This window comes from Protomyctophum bolini, assembly GCF_963924005.1.
Source record: "Protomyctophum bolini genome assembly, chromosome: 7".
Classification (NCBI taxonomy): Eukaryota; Metazoa; Chordata; class Actinopteri; order Myctophiformes; family Myctophidae; genus Protomyctophum; species Protomyctophum bolini.
Window position 1 is genome coordinate 3,038,218 of NC_137868.1, and position 23,798 is coordinate 3,062,015.

The 23,798-nt window shown below is 45.2% G+C and overlaps 1 protein-coding gene across 4 annotated transcripts; it reads left to right on the plus strand.

The window, feature by feature from the left end:
• Positions 1 to 967: 967 nt before the first annotated feature.
• On the plus strand, positions 968 to 20,480 carry proser3 (proline and serine rich 3). 4 transcript variants are annotated; one of them, XM_080768478.1, is made up of 14 exons: positions 968 to 1,024; positions 1,131 to 1,211; positions 1,757 to 1,868; positions 2,236 to 2,543; positions 5,611 to 5,762; positions 6,395 to 6,498; positions 8,699 to 8,784; positions 9,676 to 9,818; positions 9,916 to 10,724; positions 11,447 to 11,817; positions 12,695 to 12,848; positions 14,126 to 14,312; positions 19,536 to 19,617; positions 20,292 to 20,480. In XM_080768478.1, the coding sequence occupies exons 2-14, from the start codon at positions 1,201 to 1,203 to the stop codon at positions 20,335 to 20,337; spliced, it is 2,565 nt and encodes an 854-aa protein (XP_080624604.1). In that variant the 5' UTR covers positions 968 to 1,024; positions 1,131 to 1,200; the 3' UTR covers positions 20,338 to 20,480. The 4 variants fall into 4 exon arrangements, with proteins under 4 accessions (XP_080624604.1, XP_080624606.1, XP_080624603.1 ...); XM_080768480.1 differs by having other exon boundaries at positions 983 to 1,211; positions 9,916 to 10,173; positions 10,222 to 10,724; XM_080768477.1 differs by having other exon boundaries at positions 983 to 1,211.
• The last annotated feature ends 3,318 nt before the right edge of the window (positions 20,481 to 23,798 follow it).

Consider the following 23,798-nt stretch of genomic DNA (forward strand, 5'->3'; position numbering starts at 1 on the left):
GGGGGTGGAACCGGATCCGGGACGGACTTGTACGCGCGCCATTGGCTGAACCTGGTGTCCATCATTCGCGGCTCCTCGTCCTATTGGCTGATCATGTCGACGGTAGTCAAATCAAAACGACGTTCGACGTCAGTGTTGCCAAGTCTGCTCATTTAAAGCTGATTATAAGCCACCATGGGCTTGTTTCCCCCCCCCTGTTTCTAAAGAGTATTAAGTTTAACTTTGCTTAATATTTTGGGCTTTCAGTCTGATGTTGTTTAAAAACATTTTCAAATAAGTATGTATTTGTCTGCGGATCTTTTGATTGATTGATTGCTTGCTTGCTTGATTGATTGATTGACTAAATACTGTAGCAGTTTGCAAAAGACTAGTGTACAGTTCAATTCAACAATGCAAGAGCATTTAAACTGGTCCTTCATATTCAATTCATAGCCTATGAATTGAATACACAGATCGGAAACATTGTTTTTTCCTTTTAGTATCACTGTACAATCGCACCACTGTACCACAATATTGAAAAATACGACCACTACTTTTGTTTTGATTGATTGAAGTATTTATTAACAGTTTGCAGAATTTCAAGCACAAACTCAATACAAAGACTGTTAACTGTGAGTGGACGACCCAATTAAGCATTACGCTTGTTTACAAGAGGGTCCACCATGTTCAATTCATCAAAACATTTAGAGACGTACAAATAGACACTTCTATATAGTCAAAGACCAACAGTACTACTACTACTACTACTAATAATAATAATAATAATAATAATAATAATAATAATAATAATAATAATAATAATAATAATAATAATAATAATAATAATAATAATAATAATAATAATCAACATCTGAAAATATTTAATGCCATTATACCGATGTTAATTAAATGCTTGTTTCTGTCACAGAATCTGGCAACACTGTTCCACCGTTCCGTTTGTGAGCGGTTGTGTTTATTTGAGTCTAGAGACTCAACTGTGGGAGTTTCGTCAAGTTGTTGATGTTTGCTTCCATCAAGTTCCATGGTAATAATCAATAACGTTCTCTGATCACACCCTTAAAAGGCACGTGCGTGGACATACTTATGAATAATTGACAATTAATGTAATGAATTGTCATTGATCTTGAAAGCAGCAGACCAGAGAGAGCAGCTCATTTTTGAGTCGCTGTGACATGATTCTGGATACTCTCTGCTTTTAATATGAAATCCAGGTAAGCTTTACAGACACACTTTGAGTACTATATAATAATAATATCAATAATATGTTACCATTAATTACTACTGTGTTATTACAACTACCGGTATGTTAATTAGGTATTAATTAACAATTAACAATATGTTTTTTTTGTAGCATTGTTGATTTAAGTTAACTCTGAAAGGAACCAAATGTACCCCAGAGCTACCCCAGGTCCATAGCTCACCACGTATTAGAGCTATGGGCCAGAGCTACCCCAGGTCCATAGCTCACCACACATTAGAGCTATGGACCAGAGCCACCCCAGGTCCATAGCTCACCACGCATTAGAGCTATGGACCAGAGCCACCCCAGGTCCATAGCTCAGGCATTAGAGCTATGGACCAGAGCTACCCCCCAGGTCCAAATGAGTTACAATACTATACATATCATCTGTAAGGGTCCATTTGGTTCCATTTACACTCTCAGAGTTACAGACGTGTGTGTGTGTGTGTGTGTGTGTGTGTGTGTGTGTGTGTGTGTGTGTGTGTGTTTGTGTATGTGCATGTGTGCATGTTACAGTGGTGCCGCAGTGTTTAGCAGGCAGAACCCCTTCCCACCCCCCCGGCCCGTGGGACGGTCCCACTACCACCCGTCACGCACCGACAGCCTGTCCAAGAACAAGAGACACACGGTTTGTTCCTGATTAATTAGGGATTGATTGATTGGTTGATTGTTTGATTGATTCTGAACACTTTATTAACAGAACAGATTCATGCAAAAGCATAAAGAGCTGTTACCTCTGTTAGAGCTCAGCTGAATCTGTGTTCCAAAAATAACATCAAATCAAGCGCAACGTTTTAACTTTTAACACATTTTGTACGGGAACCCCTTTTGGTGTGTGCTTTAGCTATTGAAAAATAGCAGATCTACGACTGACATTAGAAATATGGCTTTTTCAGAAAGCTGTCAGGATGTAGACGACATTTTTAGAATCTGATCTCAGGTCAGAATGGGTTAATAACCCCCTCTGCTTCATCTGTCATGCCCGCGCTCCGTAGAGTTTGAGTCCCGCCGTGCGAGTCCCCAGAAACGCGCCCCCCCAGAAACGGCAGCCCGTGAGGCCAGAGGAGAGGCACCCTGCTGGGGGAGCGGACGGACCGATATGTGCCCCCTCCACGGAGGAGGAGGAGGAGAGGCAGCCATGGGTCTTCTGTGAGTCGTGGCCGTCAACGGAGCAGAGTTCCTCCCCCGATGACATCATGGAGACCAGGTTCACACCGTCCGCAGGGACAGCGGATCAACCCCCAGGCTCTGGAGATCATCAACCCCCAGGCTCTGGAGATCAACAGGATTCTGTGCTGGCAAAGTACGTTATTATGCACTTGTTCTTAGTCTCGTACAGTAGCCTCGGGAAACCCAGACGTTTTTATTTCCAGGGAGAGAAAATAAAGTCTGGGACCATTGAGTCCACTTCAACTAATACAGTAGTCTGGGACCGAGTCCACTTCAATACGGCATAGAGTAGCGCAAACGTCGATCAACTCTCTGCTGATTTCTGATCGTCTGCACCTTTGTTAAATTGACGCACACACGCACACTCTCTCTCTCTCTCTGTCGCTCGAATTAATTAGTCTCGTGTCGCGCAGCTGCGTCTAGATTCTCCCGGTGGGAGAATCTTCTATAATGCCATAGAAAGCATAGGTGGACCCCAGGCTAGTCTCTCAGTGTTTCATAGGTGGACCCCAGGCTATAGTCTCTCAGTGTTTCATAGGTGGACCCCAGGCTATAGTCTCTCAGTGTTTCATAGGTGGACCCCAGGCTATAGTCTCTCAGTGTTTCATAGGTGGACCCCAGGCTATAGTCTCTCAGTGTTTCATAGGTGGACCCCAGGCTATAGTCTCTCAGTGTTTCATAGGTGGACCCCAGGCTATAGTCTCTCAGTGTTTCATAGGTGGACCCAAGGCTATAGTCTCTCAGTGTTTCACATAGTTTTTAAATATAAGCCCTTTAAATGTGTCTTTGAAATTGTGGGATTTTGCATGCCATAATGTTTTTTTGTGGGGCAGTCAGGGCATTTACATGAGGGTCATTTCATTTTGCAACAATGTTAGCACTAATATAAGACACTGCATTTGAACAAAACAAGACCAAAACAAATCCAAACGAGCAACAAATGAACCATAATAATAATAATGAATTGCATTTTTATAGCACTTTTACAAGTGCTCAAAGCGCTTTACAACGGTTCATTCATTCAATAGTCAGTGAAGCGGCGAACAGTCGACGCCAGCGTCCTCACTTCCCACATTCAGACACCGATGGTGGCGAGCTCACACACCGACCGACTCATTGGAGGCAATGTGGGGTTCAGTGTCTTGCCCAAGGACACTTCCACATGTAGGACAGGAGGAGGAGCCGGGATTCGAACCGCCGACCCAGGGGTCATTGGACCACCTGCTCTACCTCCTGAGCCACAGTCGCCCATGAAACAAAAAGATAACTCCAAAGTCAAATTCTATCCTATTCGGTGTCTCCATATTGTCTAATTTATATATATATATATATATATATATATAGCTCCTTCTCCTTTGAATATTGTGAAAAAGTTAATTTTCTTCCGTAATATGATTCATAAAAAGTGAAACTTTCATATATTCTCAAGTCATTGCGCACAAATTGCGGCTGGTCAGTTAAGCACAGTATTACCATGGTCAGTACACCAGTTATACTAGTAGTTTAGGCTCTGTGGGCAGGTGTGCCAAATCAAGCTGGAAAGGAGAATCAGCCTCTCCATGAAGCTTGTCAACATGGCCAGCGGTGGCCGAACGGTTTGCGGAGCGGTCTTGATATCGGAAGGTCGCTATAGTTCGTATCCCCGGACCGGCACGTTAAAATTACCACCGCTGAAGTGCCCTTGGACAAGGCATTGAACCTCAACCATGAAATGTTCTATGAGCAGGGCCTGGCTGTAAACAAGTTATTGAGCTTAGTCCAGTTACCCTGGGTAAACTTGGTGACTTTAGTCCAGTTACCCTGGGTAAACATGGTGACTTTAGTGCAGTTACCCTGGGTAAACATGGTGACTTTAGTCCAGTTACCCTGGGTAAACATGGTAACTTTAGTCCAGTTACCCTGGGTAAACATGGTACCTTTAGTCCAGTTACCCTGGGTAAACATGGTAACTTTAGTCCAGTTACCCTGGGTAAACATGGTAACTTTAGTCCAGTTACCCTGGGTAAACATGGTAACTTTAGTCCAGTTACCCTGGGTAAACATGGTACCTTTCCTTTCCTTTCAACATACTGATGCAAAAAGTGCTCTAACTGACCAACCAACTGGCCAGCTGACCTGTAACCAAGGACTCTGTGATATCCTTCTAGACTTATGATCAGCTAGATCTTGCGCCCACCCCACACCTTACCGCTTATCGCTGAACTTCAAATCCTTGAGCCTTTTTTTAAAAACATTTTAAAATAGTTCAAATAGCTGATCTACAAGCTCCCAACGTGTCGATGTAGATTGGCTAGTCGGAACTATTTTAAAATGTTTGTTTTTTTATCTCCTCTAAATAGTAAAACATGGCAAATAAGTTTAAGAGTAAGGGGTAAGGGGTGGCCTTGAAGGGTTTGACTCTACTAATCAATGAATGAATGAATGAGTTTTTTTCGAACATTATTTGAAATCAAATACATTAAAACACTGAAACAAAAGGAACAATGTCCGAAAAGGAGTAGGGTGAAGTATTAAACTTATTAAGCCCCTATACCCCCTTTTGCTTTTACCCATATAACTTAAAATATATATATACACATGTGTGCACACATATATTTACAACAACCCAGTTTATCGTTGCTTAACCCTCCAACACCCGCATTAATTTCTACTTGCAAAAAATAGATTTCAACCGTACTACTACTTTGTACTACTAGCACTGACACTAAAAAAGATGTTAAAAAAAATAAAAAAATAAAGTTTGATGAAAAATTTATAATAATTATATAATAATTATATAATAATATAATAAATTAATAATTTACATTTGGGGGATATCTTTCACAATAATGAATAAAACATGTTCTAGACATTCTAATGATCACAAAGGGGGTATTCATATGCAAATATCATGACTAATGGCATTGAATTAGCATTGCAATGAACATCACTGATGACATTTAGGTGAAAAAAGAACAGAAAAAAAAAAAAAAATTTAGTAATTAATTAAAATAAATGTGTTGCTAAAAAGCAACCCTGGGTGCTAGAGGGTTAAAGGAAGACATGAAAATAGAGCAAATAAAAAAACAATCTCGGCAATAACAGAAATAAAATCGATACAACTGGTAAAACCGGTACTTTAACGAATAAAAAAGTCCCGGTTTCACCAGTTGTATCTATCTTAAAGGCATGTACAGTAGATATCATATTGTGTATCACAGGTATGTCGATCGTTTCCGCCACGGCCGTCCGCGGAGCCGAGCAGAGCGCCAGCAGAGCAGAGAAGAAGAAGAAGAAGGACAGTCCTTCTGGTGGATGAGAGACCCTTCACCTCTACCCTGCAGACCCTCACCCACCCAGAGCCCCAGACCAGGTCTGTACACCCACCCAGAGCCCCAGACCAGGTCTGTACACCCACCCAGAGCCCCAAACCAGGTCTGTAGACCCACCCAGAGCCCCAAACCAGGTCTGTACACCCACCCAGAGCCCCAAACCAGGTCTATACACCCACAGAGAGCCCCAAACCAGGTCTGTACACCCACCCAGAGCCCCAAACCAGGTCTGTACACCCACCCAGAGCCCCAAACCAGGTCTGTACACCCACAGAGAGCCCCAAACCAGGTCTGTACACCCACCCAGAGCCCCAAACCAGGTCTGTACACCCACCCAGAGCCCCAAACCAGGTCTGTACACCCACCCAGAGCCCCAAACCAGGTCTGTACACCCACCCAGAGCCCCAAACCAGGTCTGTACACCCACCCAGAGCCCCAAACCAGGTCTGTACACCCACCCAGAGCCCCAAACCAGGTCTGTACACCCACAGAGAGCCCCAAACCAGGTCTGTACACCCACCCAGAGCCCCAAACCAGGTCTGTAGGCCCACTGAGAGACCAAGACCATGTCTGTACACCCACTGAGAGCCCAAAACCAGGTCTGTAGACTGAGTACTGAACTGTTACTGGTTGGTATTGTATCAAAAGCAGCCTGTGGTTCTGTTGTCCCCAGCAGCGGTACCAGAGCAGCAGGAGCCCTGCAGTCCAGTCAGGCATCCTGGCAGCCCTCCCCCCCCCTCCTCCCCCCGTAGAGACGTCATGGACTTCTCTGCTCTGGTGAGTCCACTTTCAGGTGGAAACACTTAGGGCTGTATTTTGCGTGTCTTAAGTACCAGGTCTTATTCCCTAACTTGAGTAAACTAAAGACCTGGAGGCGTGATCAATGCTCTTTGGCCACTCAGAATAGCCAAAGAGCATTGATCACGCCTCCAGGTCTTTAGTTTACTCAAGTTAGGGAATAAGACCTGGTACTTAAGACACGCAAAATACAGCCCATAGACTCTGTACCTACTTGGGATGTGAATAGTTAACCCATTCTGAACGGGAACCCATTTTGGTGTTGGCATCATGTTATGCTTTAGCTATTGAAAAATAGCAGATCTAGGTCTGCTATTTTTGAAAAATCGAAGAACGACTGACATTTTTAGAATCTGATCTCAGGTCAGAATGGGTTAATCAGACCAGTGTGTGTCCAGTGGAAACCTCGTATGAATCTGATCTCAGGTCAGAATGGGTTAACACCACGAAACGCCCAGCGATTTATAGCAGCGGAGCACATTTAGCGACGCACCAGGCGCTATCACGGATGTAGCTGAATGTAGCTAGATGTAGCTAGGCTAGCTAAACACTCCTGAGGCGCTGGACAACAACGGGAGGTATGATACGTTCTAACGCGGCTAGTGACGGGACCACTAAAATGGGGGGGGACGACATTTTCAATGACGTCAAAACCGGAAATTACATCGAATGTTTGCCCAACAGCCTGTGGAGCGATGCGCTCGGTTTCGATATCAATAAATCTCCGTCCTTGTATTAATCTCCATCCTGAGCGCTGGGCGTTACTAATTGATAGATCGGAGAACTCCGTTTATGCCACTCGGGGTGTTAATAGTTAATCGTTAATCATAGGCTGAACTTGAACATTCTATTATTTTCTGCTGAAGTGTTTCACCCAGTAATGTGACCGTATATATTTGTGTTACCGGGTGGACTGTCTGGGGTGTTTCACCCAGTAATGTGACCGTATATATATTTGTGTTACCGGGTGGACTGTCTGGGGTGTTTCACCCAGTAATGTGACCGTATATATTTGTGTTATCGGGTGGACTGTCTGGAGTGTTTCACCCAGTAATGTGACCGTAAATATTTGTGTTACCGGGTGGACTGTCTGGGGTGTTTCACCCAGTAATGTGACCGTATATGTATATTTGTGTTACCGGGTGGACTGTCTGGGGTGTTTCACCCAGTAATGTGACCGTATGTATTTGTGTTATCGGGTGGACTGTCTGGAGTGTTTCACCCAGTAATGTGACCGTAAATATTTGTGTTACCGGGTGGACTGTCTGGGGTGTTTCACCCAGTAATGTGACCGTATATGTATATTTGTGTTACCGGGTGGACTGTCTGGGGTGTTTCACCCAGTAATGTGACCGTAAATATTTGTGTTACCGGGTGGAATGTCTGGGGTGTTTCACCCAGTAATGTGACCGTAAATATTTGTGTTACCGGGTGGAATGTCTGGGGTGTTTCACCCAGTAATGTGACTGTATATATTTGTGTTACCGGGTGGACTGTCTGGAGTGTTTCACCCAGTAATGTGACCGTATATATTTGTGTTACCGGGTGGACTGTCTGGAGTGTTTCACCCAGTAATGTGACCGTATATATTTGTGTTACCAGGTGGACTGTCTGGGGTGTTTCACCTAGTAATGTGACCGTATGTATTTGTGTTACCGGGTGGACTGTCTTGGGTGTTTCACCCAGTAATGTGACCGTATGTATTTGTGTTACCGGGTGGAATGTCTGGGGTGTTTCACCCAGTAATGTGACCGTATATATTTGTGTTACCGGGTGGACTGTCTGGGGTGTTTCACCTAGTAATGTGACCGTATATATTTGTGTTACCGGGTGGACTGTCTGGGGTGTTCCACCCAGTAATGTGACCGTATGTATTTGTGTTACCGGGTGGACTGTCTGGGGTGTTTCACCCAGTAATGTGACCGTATATATTTGTGTTACCGGGTGGACTGTCTGGGGTGTTTCACCCAGTAATGTGACCGTATATATTTGTGTTACCGGGTGGACTGTCTGGGGTGTTTCACCCAGTAATGTGACCGTATGTATTTGTGTTACCGGGTGGACTGTCTGGGGTGTTTCACCCAGTAATGTGACCGTATGTATTTGTGTTACCGGGTGGACTGTCTGAGGTGTTTCACCCAGTAATGTGACCGTATGTATTTGTGTTACCGGTCACCAGGGTCTGTCTGACACCTCCCACGGTGACCTCGTTGACCCCGACATCCTGCAACTCCAGGAACGAGCCGGCAGGCTGCTGCTGAGGAGGTAGGCTACTGTATACGACGAAAAACTACAAACATGGAGCCCTGTTCTCTCCTCCGCATCATACCAGTGCCAATACCCTAGAGAACTACAAACATGGAGCCCTGTTCTCTCCTCCGCATCATACCACCAGTGTCCATACCCTAGAGAACTACAAACATGGAGCCCTGTTCTCTCCTCCGCATCATACCAGTGCCAATACCCTAGAGAACTACAAACATGGAGCCCTGTTCTCTCCTCCGCATCATACCAGTGCCCATACCCTAGAGAACTACAAACATGGAGCCCTGTTCTCTCCTCCGCATCATACCAGTGCCAATACCCTAGAGAACTACAAACATGGAGCCCTGCTCTCTCCTCCGCATCATACCAGTGCCCATACCCTAGAGAACTACAAACATGGAGCCCTGTTCTCTCCTCCGCATCATACCAGTTCCCATACCCTAGAGAACTACAAACATGGAGCCCTGTTCTCTCCTCCGCATCATACCACCAGTGTCCATACCCTAGAGAACTACAAACATGGAGCCCTGTTCTCTCCTCCGCATCATACCAGTGCCAATACCCTAGAGAACTACAAACATGGAGCCCTGTTCTCTCCTCCGCATCATACCAGTGCCCATACCCTAGAGAACTACAAACATGGAGCCGTACCCTAGAGCTGAATTCCAATACCACAAATCTCGTCCACTCACTCACTCACACTCGGTCACTCCAGCATGGCCTTATCAGAGACTGTTGTTAGCATGTTATTAGCATGTTGCTAACATGTCATGTCATTTCTCAGTGAGGGCTCTGTTGTTAGCATGTCATGTAATTTCTCAGTGAGGGCTCTGTTGTTGGCATGTTGTTAGCATGTTGCTAACGTGTTGTCACGCGCTTCCTCATGTGCAGTGAGGGCTCGGTCAGCAGTGAGTCCGTCCCCATCGTCAGCTCCGAGGGTCTGGGATGCTCAGAGTTCTCTTCTCCGGGCAGCGTGGAGGAACCAGCGAGAAGACCCTTCGCTCCCACAGCAGAGGAACAACCAGTCACTGCTGGTAAGAGAGAGCCTCGCGTAGCCACGCTAATGTCCGTGCGTGGATATTAGATCCGTAATAATAACCGCTGCGATCAATGTGTTTATGGATCTTACAGAAGCGCCACGCTCAGCCTCAGTCTTCCATGTTGGCCACGCCTCCTCTGCACCACGCCCGGCAGACGACATCCTCTTCCAATGGCGTTTGAGGAGGAAGATGGAGCTGGCCCGCCATTGGCTCCCAGCGCCGTCCCAGTCCCCTCAGAACCCGGGTCAACAGCAGTTTCAGAACCCAGGGCAGCAGCAGTCTCAGTCCCCTCAGTACCCAGGTCAACGAAGCTCTCAGAACCCAGGTCAACAGCAGTTTCAGAACCCAGGTCAGCAGCAGTTTCAGAATCCGGGTCAGCAGAAGTTTCAGAACCCAGGTCAGCAGCAGTTTCAGAACCCAGGTCAGCAGCAGTTTCAGAACCCAGGTCAACAGCAGTTTCAGAACCCAGGTCAACAGCAGTTTCAGAACCCAGGTCAGCAGCAGTCTCAGAACCCAGGTCAACAGCAGTCTCAGAACCCAGGTCAACAGCAGTCTCAGAACCCAGGTCAGCAGCAGTTTCAGAACGCAGGTCAGCAGCAGTTTCAGAACCCAGGTCAACAGCAGTCTCAGAACCCAGGTCAGCAGCAGTCTCAGAACCCAGGTCAGCAGCAGTCTCAGAACCCAGGTCAACAGCAGTCTCAGAACCCAGGTCAACAGCAGTTTCAGAACCCAGGTCAGCAGCAGTTTCAGAACCCGGGTCAGCAGCACCGTCAGTACAGCTCCACCGAAATGGTCCGTCCTTCATCCAACCTTCCGTCACAAACCCAGGAAACCGCTGTGACGTTTCACTGGCCCCGCCCCGCTGCCACGCCCCTCCTCCAGAGCGACGCCCAGGTCCAGGTAGGCGTGGGCGATATGGAAAAATACAATATCACAGATATGTTTTTTTTTTCATGCGTTTTTTTTTTTTATGGTACATTTTCAAGTTACTTAACTGACCGCAACCACCTACAAGTTAACAAAAACTACAAGCTAAACAAATACTAAAATGAAAAACGAGCAAACGCACCATTTTAGAGACGCAAAATACGTATTGTTTTTGTCGAACGAATCCGTCGTTCAGACAGAAGTACAGAACTGCAAATCACAGAATGTGCATTCTACTAGGCATGTAACGATACACTCAACTCACGATACGTATCACGATATACGATTTTTCACGATATTTTCAACACAATGATTTTCCATTTTTCACAATTTTTATTTAACTACATTGCAAAGATAATTGCCTTCCTTGATGTATTAATGAGCATCAATAACGACCATCACCTGGGCTACAGTCACAGACACATAATTACTGTCTCATTTCTCTCCAAAATCATGTGAATATGATGGAATATGATTACAGCATTTATCACACACCCCTTTTTTTCATTTTTTTAATCTTAAAAAAACGATACATATGGTCGGGATATAATATCGATATATCGCGATATACGATATATCCGTTACATGCCTAGCATTCACTGTATCACGATATGCGCGATATATCTCTGAAAGGTATCGCACATGTCGAGGATATTTATCCCCACATATCGCCCAACCCCCCCCCCCCCCCCCAGGTCCAGGTCCCCCCCGCCCCCCACACACACCTCCTCTGTGACGTGCTGCCGTCGCCCGGCGCCCGCCGCGCCCCTCCCCCTCCCTCCACACCGCCACGACAACAGCGGCTGTCCCGGCGGAGGGCCGAGGGCGTGCCTCCCAAAAACTCCTCTTCCTCTGAGGAGGAGGAGGAGGGGGGGGGGCTCGGTAAACGCGGGTCGGCGCGGCGGCCGCCGTCGCCGTGGCCGCTGCAGTGCGCTACGCCTCCTGTGAGCACAGAAGAAGAAGAGGAGGAGGGGGAGGGGGGCGCGGAGGGCAGGAGAGCCGAGAGGAGGCGGAGCCAGGAGAAACTTCACAGCAGGAATAAGTCCAGAACCTCCTCGACAACACGGTACGATAGATTCTATCTGAACAGAACCTCCTCAACAACACGGTACGATAGATTCTATCTGAACAGAACCTCCTTAACAACACGGTACGATAGATTCTATCTGAACAGAACCTCCTCAACAACACGGTACGATAGATTCTATCTGAACAGAACCTCCTCAACAACACGGTACGATAGATTCTATCTGAACAGAACCTCCTCAACATGTTCCATCTCCATGCAGACATGACATTAACATGTTCCATCTCCATGCAGACATGACATTAACATGTTCCATCTCCGTGCAGACATGTTCTGGTGCTTTAACATGTTCCATCTCCATGCAGACATGTTCTGGTGCTTTAACATGTTCCATCTCCACGCAGACATGACATTAACATGTTCCATCTCCGTGCAGACATGACATTAACATGTTCCATCTCCGTGCAGACATGACATTAACATGTTCCATCTCCATGCAGACATGACACTAACATGTTCCATCTCCACGCAGACATGACACTAACATGTTCCATCTCCGTGCAGACATGACATTAACATGTTCCATCTCCGTGCAGACATGACATTAACATGTTCCATCTCCACGCAGACATGACATTAACATGTTCCATCTCCATGCAGACATGACATTAACATGTTCCATCTCCGTGCAGACATGACATTAACATGTTCCATCTCCATGCAGACATGACATTAACATGTTCCATCTCCGTGCAGACATGACATTAACATGTTCCATCTCCATGCAGACATGACATTAACATGTTCCATCTCCGTGCAGACATGACATTAACATGTTCCATCTCCATGCAGACATGACATTAACATGTTCCATCTCCGTGCAGACATGACATTAACATGTTCCATCTCCACGCAGACATGCCGACACTGGCTCCAGAAAGACCCCAGCGACACCCCAACGCTCCAGAGGAGACGGGGGCCAACAGGGGACATACCAGGGGACATCCGTAGAGGACCGCACTGGGGACCGGGCCCCTCCATCTTCTCCAATCCACTGTGCACTAGGACAGGTACTCTATAGAGCGCTGCAGTCTATTTCTTTCAGAAATAGAGTGGCCCAGGAAATCAAACCCCAATGCATTCTCCCATAGGCACTTAGGCATTTAATTTATTTAAAGACGGTTACGCCGCGGACAAAGCCAACTCGGATCGTGACAAATCATGACAATGAACACAATTAGAAAGAAGAAAAGAAAGTCAGGAGACGACACTATTTGTTTTGTTTTTCGTCTTATAAATTATTTGATCGTCCCAAAACATTGTGTTCATTGTCATGATTTGTCACGATCCGAGTTGGCTTTGTCCGCGGCGTAACCGTCTTTAAATAAATTATATTAGAAGTGCCGATGGGAGAATGCATTGGGGGTTTCATTTCCTGGGCCACTCGTTTTTCTATAGAGCGTCGCAGTCCCTCCCCCTTTCATGACGACGCCAGGGCCCAGGAAATGAATCCCAATGCATTTTTCCTCATAGACATTTCAAAACGTATTTGTTTTAAAGACCTTTTAAGCGTCGTACGAAGCCAACTGGAGTCGTGACAAATCATGACAACACACACAATTTGTTGGACCAAACAACAAAAAAAAGTGTTAAAACCTGACGTTTTTTTCTACTTTCTAATTCTTTGTTTGGCCCGAAAACATTGTGTTTGTTGTCATGATTTGTCACGACAAGAGTTGGCTTTGTCCGCGGCGTAAACGTCTTTAAATAAATACTTTCTGAAAAGTCTGAGTAAAATGAACGGGGATTTATTTTCTTTCTGCATACATGTGTTTAACCCATTTAGCGCTGACGTAGACATTTTTTAAAATCATCATTGGTGCTCAATATTTCATGTCAAGGACCCCCAGAAATTATATGCAATTGGTCGCCGACCCCCGTCTGAAAACATGTAGTTCCAGGGACCCCCCCCCAGAGAAGCAAAGACCCCCCCCCCCCAGAGAAGCAAAGACCCCCCCCCCAGAGAAGCAAAGATTTGAGTTAAAAACGTTCGCTCTGAAAGAATATATATATATTCAAAGATTTGCGCCACATTTTCACGATTCCTTTCAAAAATAGCAGACCTACAAGCTCGTGAGCTATGAGCTTGTAGATCTGCTATTATTCAATAGCTAAATTATAACATAATGTTTAAGCTACATAAATGGGTTAAGCTAGCTAGTATTTAATTTTTTTATTTTATTTTCCCCGTACAGCCCGGAGTTGTAAAATGTGCTTTTATCATTGGACTGGATGGGAGGCAGGAGGTTCAGTGGTAAAGCATGCCGTTTCTCTCCTCTTCCACCAGGTGGTGTCAGAGGTCCTGTTCCCCACACGGAGAAGGAGAAGGAGGAGTCCCGTGTCTCCTCCCCCGGCCCCTCCCCCCCAGTCCCCGGCCCCGCCTCCTTCTCCCCCGCCGCCCCCCCTCCTCCTCCTCCTCGATGACCTCCAGCGACCTCTGGAGGTCATCGCACAGCTGCTGCAGGAGGCCCAAGGTAAGAGGGGAGGGGAGGCGGAGGGGAGGAACGTTTGACCGTTGGGGTTAATGTGAGGGGAATGTTTTACAGACCGGACCACACACAGGTTGTCCACACTGCACCGCCCTGCGTCACGCCCTGCGTCACGCAGAGGTGCATCTTTCAAAGTATTCATGTCTTTTAACGAGGTTTCCTTAACCCATTCTGACCGGGCACCCATTTTGGTGTTAGCATCATGTTATGCTTTAGCTATTGAAAAATAGCAGATCTACAAGCTCATATCGCGCCACCGAGTGGCGCGATACGAGCTTGTAGGTCTGCTATTTTTGAAAAATTCGAAGAACGACTGACATTTTTTGAATCTGATCTCAGGTCAGAATGGGTTAATCAGACCAGTGTGTGTCCAGTGGAAACCTCGTATGAATCTGATCTCAGGTCAGAATGGGTTAACACGTTTATTAGACCCGAGGACGATTCTACAAATGCCACACACGCTGCCGTGTCGTTCTCTGCTGCATGTCCTCCTGTCCTCTCACTGTGGTCCATGACACCACGTCTATGACTAATGTAATGGAGGGCTGGTCGTGGTTACCTACGGCATCTACTATATCACCGATATCCCCATGTAGGGTGCGTTCGGAAATTGCGCCCTGGCCTGAACGCACTGGTGTATGTGCTCTCTTGTCGTTCCGTTTATTCAGTTGCACTCGGTGCGTTGTCGTTCGAAAGTCCAGTGCGCTGCCTGTGCACCGGGTGTGCCGAGTGCCCGCACCGAGCGACCCTAACCCTGAAGCTGGGGTCGTCCGGTGTGAATTAATGCGTCACAGCTGTGGTCGTTCGTAAATAAGGCACACTGAACGCACTCTGTGACGTCACCGCCCACCACACTCAACAAACTGACCACATTCCCGGTGCGCATAAAACAAGCCAAAAAGAAATGTCAATCAATCAATCAATCAATTCACGATCTCAACCAGCGTATACGGACAGCACAGAGCCGGTGTGGTCGGGTCAGGTGCGTCGAGGCCTCAGGAAATACCACCTCCTTTAAGGTCACAGGGTCGAACTTGAGAGGTCACAGAGGTCGTGACCTTCGTGACCCTTCCTTGGCGCGCTGTGCGTCTCACACACGTTCACAGGTTCTAAATGGAAACCCCACGCTGGCCACGGGACGTCGGTCCATTCCAAGTATCACAGCATTCATACTTTGAATTCTTCCAGAGTTGCAACGGCTGTTTTTATTACTCTTTACTGTATTATTATTCACGTGATCATTTTTACTTAGCTGCGTGTGTGTGTGTGTGTGTGTGTGTGTGTGTGTGTGTGTGTGTGTGTGTGTGTGTGTGTGTGTGTGTGTGTGTGTGTGTGTGTGTGTGTGTGTGTGTGTGTGTGTGTGTGTGTGTGTGTGTGTGTGTGTGCGTGCGTGCGTGCGTGCGTGCGTGCGTGCGTGCGTGCGTGCGTGCGTGCGTGCGTGCGTGCGTGCGTGCGTGCGTGCGTGCGTGCGTGTGTGTGTGTGGGTCACGTTGTAGATGTAAGTGTTGCTCCTGTCCTCGTATTAAAAACACCATTTTGGGGCGGGAACCCCTTCGGTGTTTTAACTTAGCATCATGTTAGACTTATAGCTATTGGAAAAATAGCAGATCTACCAGCTCATAGCGAGCTTGTATAGGTCTGCTATTGTCACGATTCGCAGTGAAGGACTGAACCCATGCAGTGCAGAGCCAAACGCAGAATAGTCTTAAATGAACGTATGTATTAACCCATTCTGACCGGGAACCCATTTTGGTGTTATAGCATCATGTTATGCTTTAGCTATTGAAAAATAGCAGATCTACAAGCTCATAGCGCGCCACCGAGTGGCGCGCTATGAGCTTGTAGGTCTGTTATTTTTTGAAAAATCGAAGAACCACTGACATTTTTTTAGAATCTGATCTCAGGTCAGAATGGCTTAATCAGACCAGTGTGTGTCCAGTGAAAACCTCGTATGAATCTGATCTCAGGTCAGAATGGGTTAATGCAGAGAAGCATACAGCCAAAGCAAAGTCAATGTAAAATGTAAATCCAAAAAGGGCAAACCTTCAGGAGCAAAATGGCAAAAATCCAGTCCAAAAGTCAAAAAATGCAAAACATTCAAAGCATTCAAACTGCATATAAGCCAAGTAAGTCCAAAAGTTACACAAAGCTCATGAAATCCAAAAGACCTTCTCTAGGAGACCAAAATACCTTCTCTAGGAGACCAAAATACCTTCTCTAGGAGACCAAAATACCTTCTCTAGGAGACCAAAATACCTTCTCTAGGAGACCAACATACCTTCTCTAGGAGACCAAAATACCTTCTCTAGGAGACCAACATACCTTCTCTAGGAGACCAACATACCTTCTTTAGGAGACCAACATACCTTCTCTAGGAGACCAACATACCTTCTCTAGGAGACCAAAATACCTTCTCTAGGAGAACAAAATACCTTCTCTAGGAGACCAACATACCTTCTCTAGGAGACCAAAATACCTTCTCTAGGAGACCAAAATACCTTCTCTAGGAGACCAACATACCTTCTCTAGGAGACCAACATACCTTCTCTAGGAGACCAAAATACCTTCTCTAGGAGACCAAAATACCTTCTCTAGGAGACCAAAATACCTTCTCTAGGAGACCAACATACCTTCTCTAAATACCTTCTCTAGGAGACCAACATACCTTCTCTAGGAGACCAAAATACCTTCTCTAGGAGACCAAAATACCTTCTCTAGGAGACCAACATACCTTCTCTAGGAGACCAAAATACCTTCTCTAGGAGACCAAAATACCTTCTCTAGGAGACCAACATACCTTCTCTAGGAGACCAACATACCTTCTCTAGGAGACCAACATACCTTCTCTAGGAGACCAACATACCTTCTCTAGGAGACCAAGATACCTTCTCTAGGAGACCAAAATACCTTCTCTAGGAGACCAACATACCTTCTCTAAATACCTTCTCTAGGAGACCAAAATACCTTCTCTAGGAGACCAACATACCTTCTCTAGGAGACCAAAATACCTTCTCTAGGAGACCAAAATACCTTCTCTAGGAGACCAACATACCTTCTCTAGGAGACCAACATACCTTCTCTAGGAGACCAAAATACCTTCTCTAGGAGACCAAAATACCTTCTCTAGGAGACCAAAATACCTTCTCTAGGAGACCAAAATACCTTCTCTAGGAGACCAAAATACCTTCTCTAGGAGACCAACATACCTTCTCTAGGAGACCAACATACCTTCTCTAGGAGACCAAAATACCTTCTCTAGGAGACCAAAATACCTTCTCTAGGAGACCAAAATACCTTCTCTAGGAGACCAACATACCTTCTCTAGGAGACCAAAATACCTTCTCTAGGAGACCAAAATACCTTCTCTAGGAGACCAAAATACCTTCTCTAGGAGACCAACATACCTTCTCTAGGAGACCAAAATACCCTCTCTAGGAGACCAAAATACCCTCTCTAGGAGACCAAAATACCTTCTCTAGGAGACCAAAATACCTTCTCTAGGAGACCAAAATACCTTCTCTAGGAGACCAAAATACCTTCTCTAGGAGACCAAAATACCTTCTCTAGGAGACCAACATACCTTCTCTAGGAGACCAACATACCTTCTCTAGGAGAACAAAATACCTTCTCTAGGAGACCAACATACCTTCTCTAGGAGACCAAAATACCTTCTCTAGGAGACCAAAATACCTTCTCTAGGAGACCAACATACCTTCTCTAGGAGACCAACATACCTTCTCTAGGAGACCAAAATACCTTCTCTAGGAGACCAAAATACCTTCTCTAGGAGACCAAAATACCTTCTCTAGGAGACCAACATACCTTCTCTAAATACCTTCTCTAGGAGACCAAAATACCTTCTCTAGGAGAACAAAATACCTTCTCTAGGAGACCAAAATACCTTCTCTAGGAGACCAACATACCTTCTCTAGGAGACCAAAATACCTTCTCTAGGAGACCAAAATACCTTCTCTAGGAGACCAACATACCTTCTCTAGGAGACCAACATACCTTCTCTAGGAGACCAAAATACCTTCTCTAGGAGACCAAAATACCTTCTCTAGGAGACCAAAATACCTTCTCTAGGAGACCAACATACCTTCTCTAGGAGACCAACATACCTTCTCTAGGAGACCAAAATACCTTCTCTAGGAGACCAAAATACCTTCTCTAGGAGACCAAAATACCTTCTCTAGGAGACCAAAATACCTTCTCTAGGAGACCAACATACCTTCTCTAGGAGACCAAGATAGCAAAGCAGGCAGGAGTCCAATTAAGGCAGATCACTGGAACCACAACGTATGTCCTGACGGTGTGTTTGTGGGATGAGTCTTATCCACACTTTTCCTGGGCTGGCTGTGTGTGCTCCAGTTCCTGTCGATTTCATTGGACATCATTGGTCATCTGACCAGTTTCATTGACTTTCATTGGATCAAATCGACAGGAACTGGAGCACACACAGCCCAGGAAAAGTGTGCATAGGGAGCAGGGTGATTGCAGAAGTGTTCTCAGGTGTGGAATGGGGCGTGGCACTGTTGGGCTGAAGAGGGGGTGGAGGCGGGTGTGTGACTGAGAGGACTGAGGAGTGGGAGTGGCTGATGTGGAGACATGGTCTACTCTGTATAGAGCGACAGACCCATGACAGCTATTTTTTAAATTTTGTGAAAATGCGGCACAAATCTTTTGAATATTATTTCAGAAGACTTTTCCACTCCAAGGAACAGCAAAATGTCCGTGTTCACCTTATGTACGTATGTGGCCATGAGCACCAGTATATGACTATTAGTACCAGTAGGGGGCGCTGTTTGCCAGAAACAGAGAGAGAGAGAGATAGTATTAGGGCCGATTCATACTCCTATTTTACTCCTATTTTACCCCGAACCTCAAATGACGTCACGTTCCGAACCGACTTTTATTCGGCTCTAAAATAGGAGTATGAATCGGCCCTTAGTGCTGCACTGTTGCCTGCTAATGAGAGAGAGAGAGAGGAGGAGGGGGGAGAGGGAGAGAGAGAGAGAGAGGAGGAGGAGGAGGGGGGGAGAGGGAGAGAGAGGAGAGTTGCACCACTCAGTTCACACGGGTGTGATTTTATTTCGACGTCAGGCCTAAATGGGTTGAACTCTTTGAGCCCAACCAGGCGACAGGTTCAGGTGAAAAGGGTGGAAAAACCTCTGGTCTATTAAAAGTCTGTTGTTTCTCTTTGTTCAGATTCAGATGAAACGGAGTTCGAAGACGACCCGTTGCTGCAGGTTCTGCGCAAACAGAGAGCACGGCTGAAGGACCGGATGAGGTACGAGCTGGTTCCATGAAGAACAGACGCCATTATCCTTCTGACCTGAGATCAGATTCTAAAAATGTCTGTTTGAAAATGACAGTTTTCTGAAATAAGCTATGTTTCTATGTCAGTCGATTTTTCTAAAAATAGCAGACCTACAAGCTCATAGCGCGCCACCGAGTGGCGCGCTATGAGCTTGTAGATCTGCTATTTTTCAATAGCTAAAGCATGACATGATGCTAACACCAAAAGGGGTTCCCGCCCAGAATGGGTTAAACATTCATTATTTGTTCTTCAGTGGGTACTAGTATACTGTAGCATGTAGAAGTCTTAAACATTAAACATTTTATTCTCGGGTCACTCCTGTAAATAACCTTTTCATTGTTACGTTATAGCCCCTTTTGTCATATTAAGTATTAACGGTAGTAAATATGTAAACCCCCCCCCCCCCCCCCCCAAAAAAAGAAAAAAAACCTGCAGTACATCAAGGGGAAAACTGGAGAGAATAATTTGTTTCCATTTATAATTTATAGGACAGACTGAAAAATTACTTTTATATTTTATATTTAGTGTCAAGTGGTTATTAAACCGAAGACATATTGATCAATTCCCGATATGATCAAAGTATTCTGAGTTCCTTTGAGGAATCCTGTACTAAAAATATATATTTTTTTCTCTCTGTCTTTCAGTGAAGTGGACTCCATTTTGGAGGAATTCCAACAGCTGACTGAATGAATCCAGGACACGTAGACGCAGCGCCGCATGTTCTTTTGTTCGTTTGTTTTTAATTTATTTTATACAGAATTATTCCTACATTAAAAAAGGTTTTCAAACATCTATCCAGCGTGAGCGTCGTCAATCATGTCAAGCAAGAACATTGAAAAGTACATCTTTTACATAAATGTGGGGTCAGGGGTCATCTCCATGCTGGCTTGTTGTGGCCATTTTTGTCAACATTCCATTTTTGCCACGGAGATACAGAGCTAGGCCCTGAATGACCATAACAGCTATCAGGGTCCATTTGGTTCCATGTGTTACACCAGTGATACTCAACCTCAGGCCCGCGGGACCATTATGACTGGCCCACCAATGAAAATCTAAAAAAAAGAAGAAAAAAAAATCTGGAAAATGAAATAAAAATAAATAAATCTGAATGAAGTTATCTTTAATTATTACTATTACTCGAACGAAAATAAAACCTTGGGGGGGGTAGATTGTTTTATTTTACTCAGTCAGCCATATCACTACTCATTTTTTTTTATGAAAAAGGTCATAGCTGGGTAATCTATTTTCAGGCAAATTGTGTTTATTGTATTTTATTTTACTCAGCCATAACAATTTATTTTCTGTTAACCAACTTGCTGGCTGGCAGGCAGGCAGACAGCTACTCATAGACAGGCAGACAGACAGACAGCTACTCATGGAGAATTGGACAGGCAGGCAGTCAGACAGCTACTCATAGACAGGCAGACAGACAGCTACTCATGGAGAATTGGACAGGCAGGCAGACAGCTACTCATGGACAATTGGACAGGCAGGAAGGCAGACAGCTACTCATAGACAGACAGACAGCTACTCATGGACAATTGGACAGGCAGGAAGGCAGACAGCTACTCATAGACAGACAGACAGCTACTCATAGACAATTGGGCAGACAGCTACTCATAGACAGACAGACAGCTACTCATGGACAATTGGACAGGCAGGAAGGCAGACAGCAACTCATAGACAGGCAGACAGACAGCTACTCATGGACAATTAGGCAGGCAGACAGCTACTCATAGACAGGCAGACAGACAGCTACTCATGGACAATTAGGCAGGCAGGCAGACAGCTACTCAGACAGGCAGACAGACAGCTACTCATGGACAATTGGACAGGCAGGCAGGCAGACAGACAGCTACTCATAGACAGGCAGGCAGACAGCTACTCATAGACAGGCAGACAGTAAGACAGCTACTCATTGACAGACAGACAAATAACTACTCATGGACAGACAGACAGGCAGGCAAAGAGCTACTCATGTTATGTTATTATGTTATTATAACAGCTACTCATGTTATGTGCAATAATTTGTGCAGTTATGGAAACAGCTCTTTGTGTTTATGCAAGAAAATGTAACACGTTTATTTATTTACATATTGTGTGCATGCACATTGTACTTTGATATACATTTTGCGAAAATAAAGCAATTGAAAGAGAGAAGTTATCAAGTATCATTAATGTCGTAATTTTATCTACTGGCCCCTGGCCCCTTGCCATTTTTGTAATGTGGCCCACAGGTAAATCTATTTGAGTATCCCTGTGTTACACTCTCAGAGCGTCTGTAGCTCTGAGAGTGTAACACATGGAACCAAATGGACCCTTACAGGTCTGTAACCTCTGAGCATTTTTTTCACAGAGGAAAACTAAATATAAACTGAATGAAAAAATAAACTACGATGATTAAAACTAAGACTAAATATACTGATCTTTTCGTCGACAAATATAAACTAGACTAAAATGTTAGGAAGAGACTAGTGGACAATAGATCCAGTAGAAGTCATTTTACACTTGGTTGCATGCTGAAAACAGCAGATCTACAAGCTCAAAAGCTCTTGTGAGCTTGTAGATCTTGTGAGCTTGTAGATCGGCTATTTTCAGCAAAAGAAATCAGCCATTACGACGGCATCAAGGCCCGCCAAAATACATTTCAGTCGACTAAATCAAACTGTATAGATTTCGTCTACATTAAAACATTCCAGGCCGACTAAAATGTGACTTAAAACTAAATGAAAACTATTCAAGACACTATATGGGCTGTATTTTTAAAGACTAAAGACCTGGAAGCGTGGTCAATGCCATTTGGCTATTCTGAGTGGCCAAAGAGCATTGATCACGCCTCCTCCAGGTCTTTAGTTTACTCAAGTTTAGGTAATAAGACCCGGTACTTAAGACACGCAAAATACAGCCCTATATCACCAGTAAGACGCGCAAACGCGGGAAGCGAACGCAGCTCGTACATATTTGGGTTCTTTTAAGATTTATTTTTAAGTTATTATTTTTTTAAGTCTCATGTCACCATGACTCAGCCATAACCATATAAGGAGTCCCCAAAGCAGCTATACGTCCAAATATGGAGTGTGTTGCATCAATCACAAACAAATCACTCAGCTCCATATATGGGCACAAAGGGGGGACACACGCACGCACAGACATGATCTGCTAGGTCTCATAGTAAGTGCTCACTGCGTTCGCAATGACTAAAACTAAAATGTGCTGTCAGATTCAACAATGCCAAGGACGAGACCCAAGTCTTTGCCGCCCGCAGTCTCCCCCCACCCCCCCCGCAGACACGCGTGCCCGTGTACGGAGACGTGGATGACCCCCGACAGGATTCCATGTCCCTACAAGTGCATGCTATTTACAAGAACATTCTGCAGGCAGGCCGCTGTGCACGCGTGTGGGGGAGTCCTACAGCACGCTGCCAGGGAACTCTTCCTAACCCATTCTGACCTGAGATCAGATTCTAAAAAAATGTCTTCTACATCCTGACAGTTTTCCATTCTGACCCGAGATCAGATTCTAAAAAAAATTCTTCTACATCCTGACAGTTTTCCATTCTGACCCGAGATCAGATTCTAAAAAATGTCTTCTACATCCTGACAGTTTTCCATTCTGACCCGAGATCAGATTCTAAAAAATGTTCTTCTACATCCTGACAGTTTTCCATTCTGACCCGAGATCAGATTCTAAAAAATGTTCTTCTACATCCTGACAGTTTTCCATTCTGACCTGAGATCAGATTCTACAAAATGTCTTCTAACATCCTGACAGTTTTCTGAAAAAGCTATGTTTCTATACGTCAGTGGTTCTTCGATAAAAAAAAAAATAGCAGTCCTACAAGCTCGTAGCGCGCCACTCGGTGGCGCGCTATGAGCTTGTAGGACTGCTATTTTTAAATAGCTATAAAGCATAACGTAACGCTAACACCAAAAGGAGTTCCCGCCCAGAATGGGCTAATGTGATCTCTGGCATGGAGTCCACATTCACAGGCAGCTTATTTATAATGAGAGTTCTGGCACAAACACACGCCGCGGTCACGTTGTCTTCTCTTCCGTCCCGATCCCATTCCCATCATTTATTTCGATTCAGAGCATCATAGGCGACCGGAAATAAGCCTGTATTAGAACGGCATAAAAACCGCCCCAAAACAG

Excerpts from the sequence above, each read along its gene's own strand:
- proser3 (XM_080768478.1), top strand. Across the intron at positions 1,869-2,235 it reads CCAAGAACAAGAGACACACG|AGTTTGAGTCCCGCCGTGCG; the intron begins GTTTGTTCCTGA and ends CGCGCTCCGTAG. Across the intron at positions 9,819-9,915 it reads GGAACAACCAGTCACTGCTG|AAGCGCCACGCTCAGCCTCA; the intron begins GTAAGAGAGAGC and ends TGGATCTTACAG.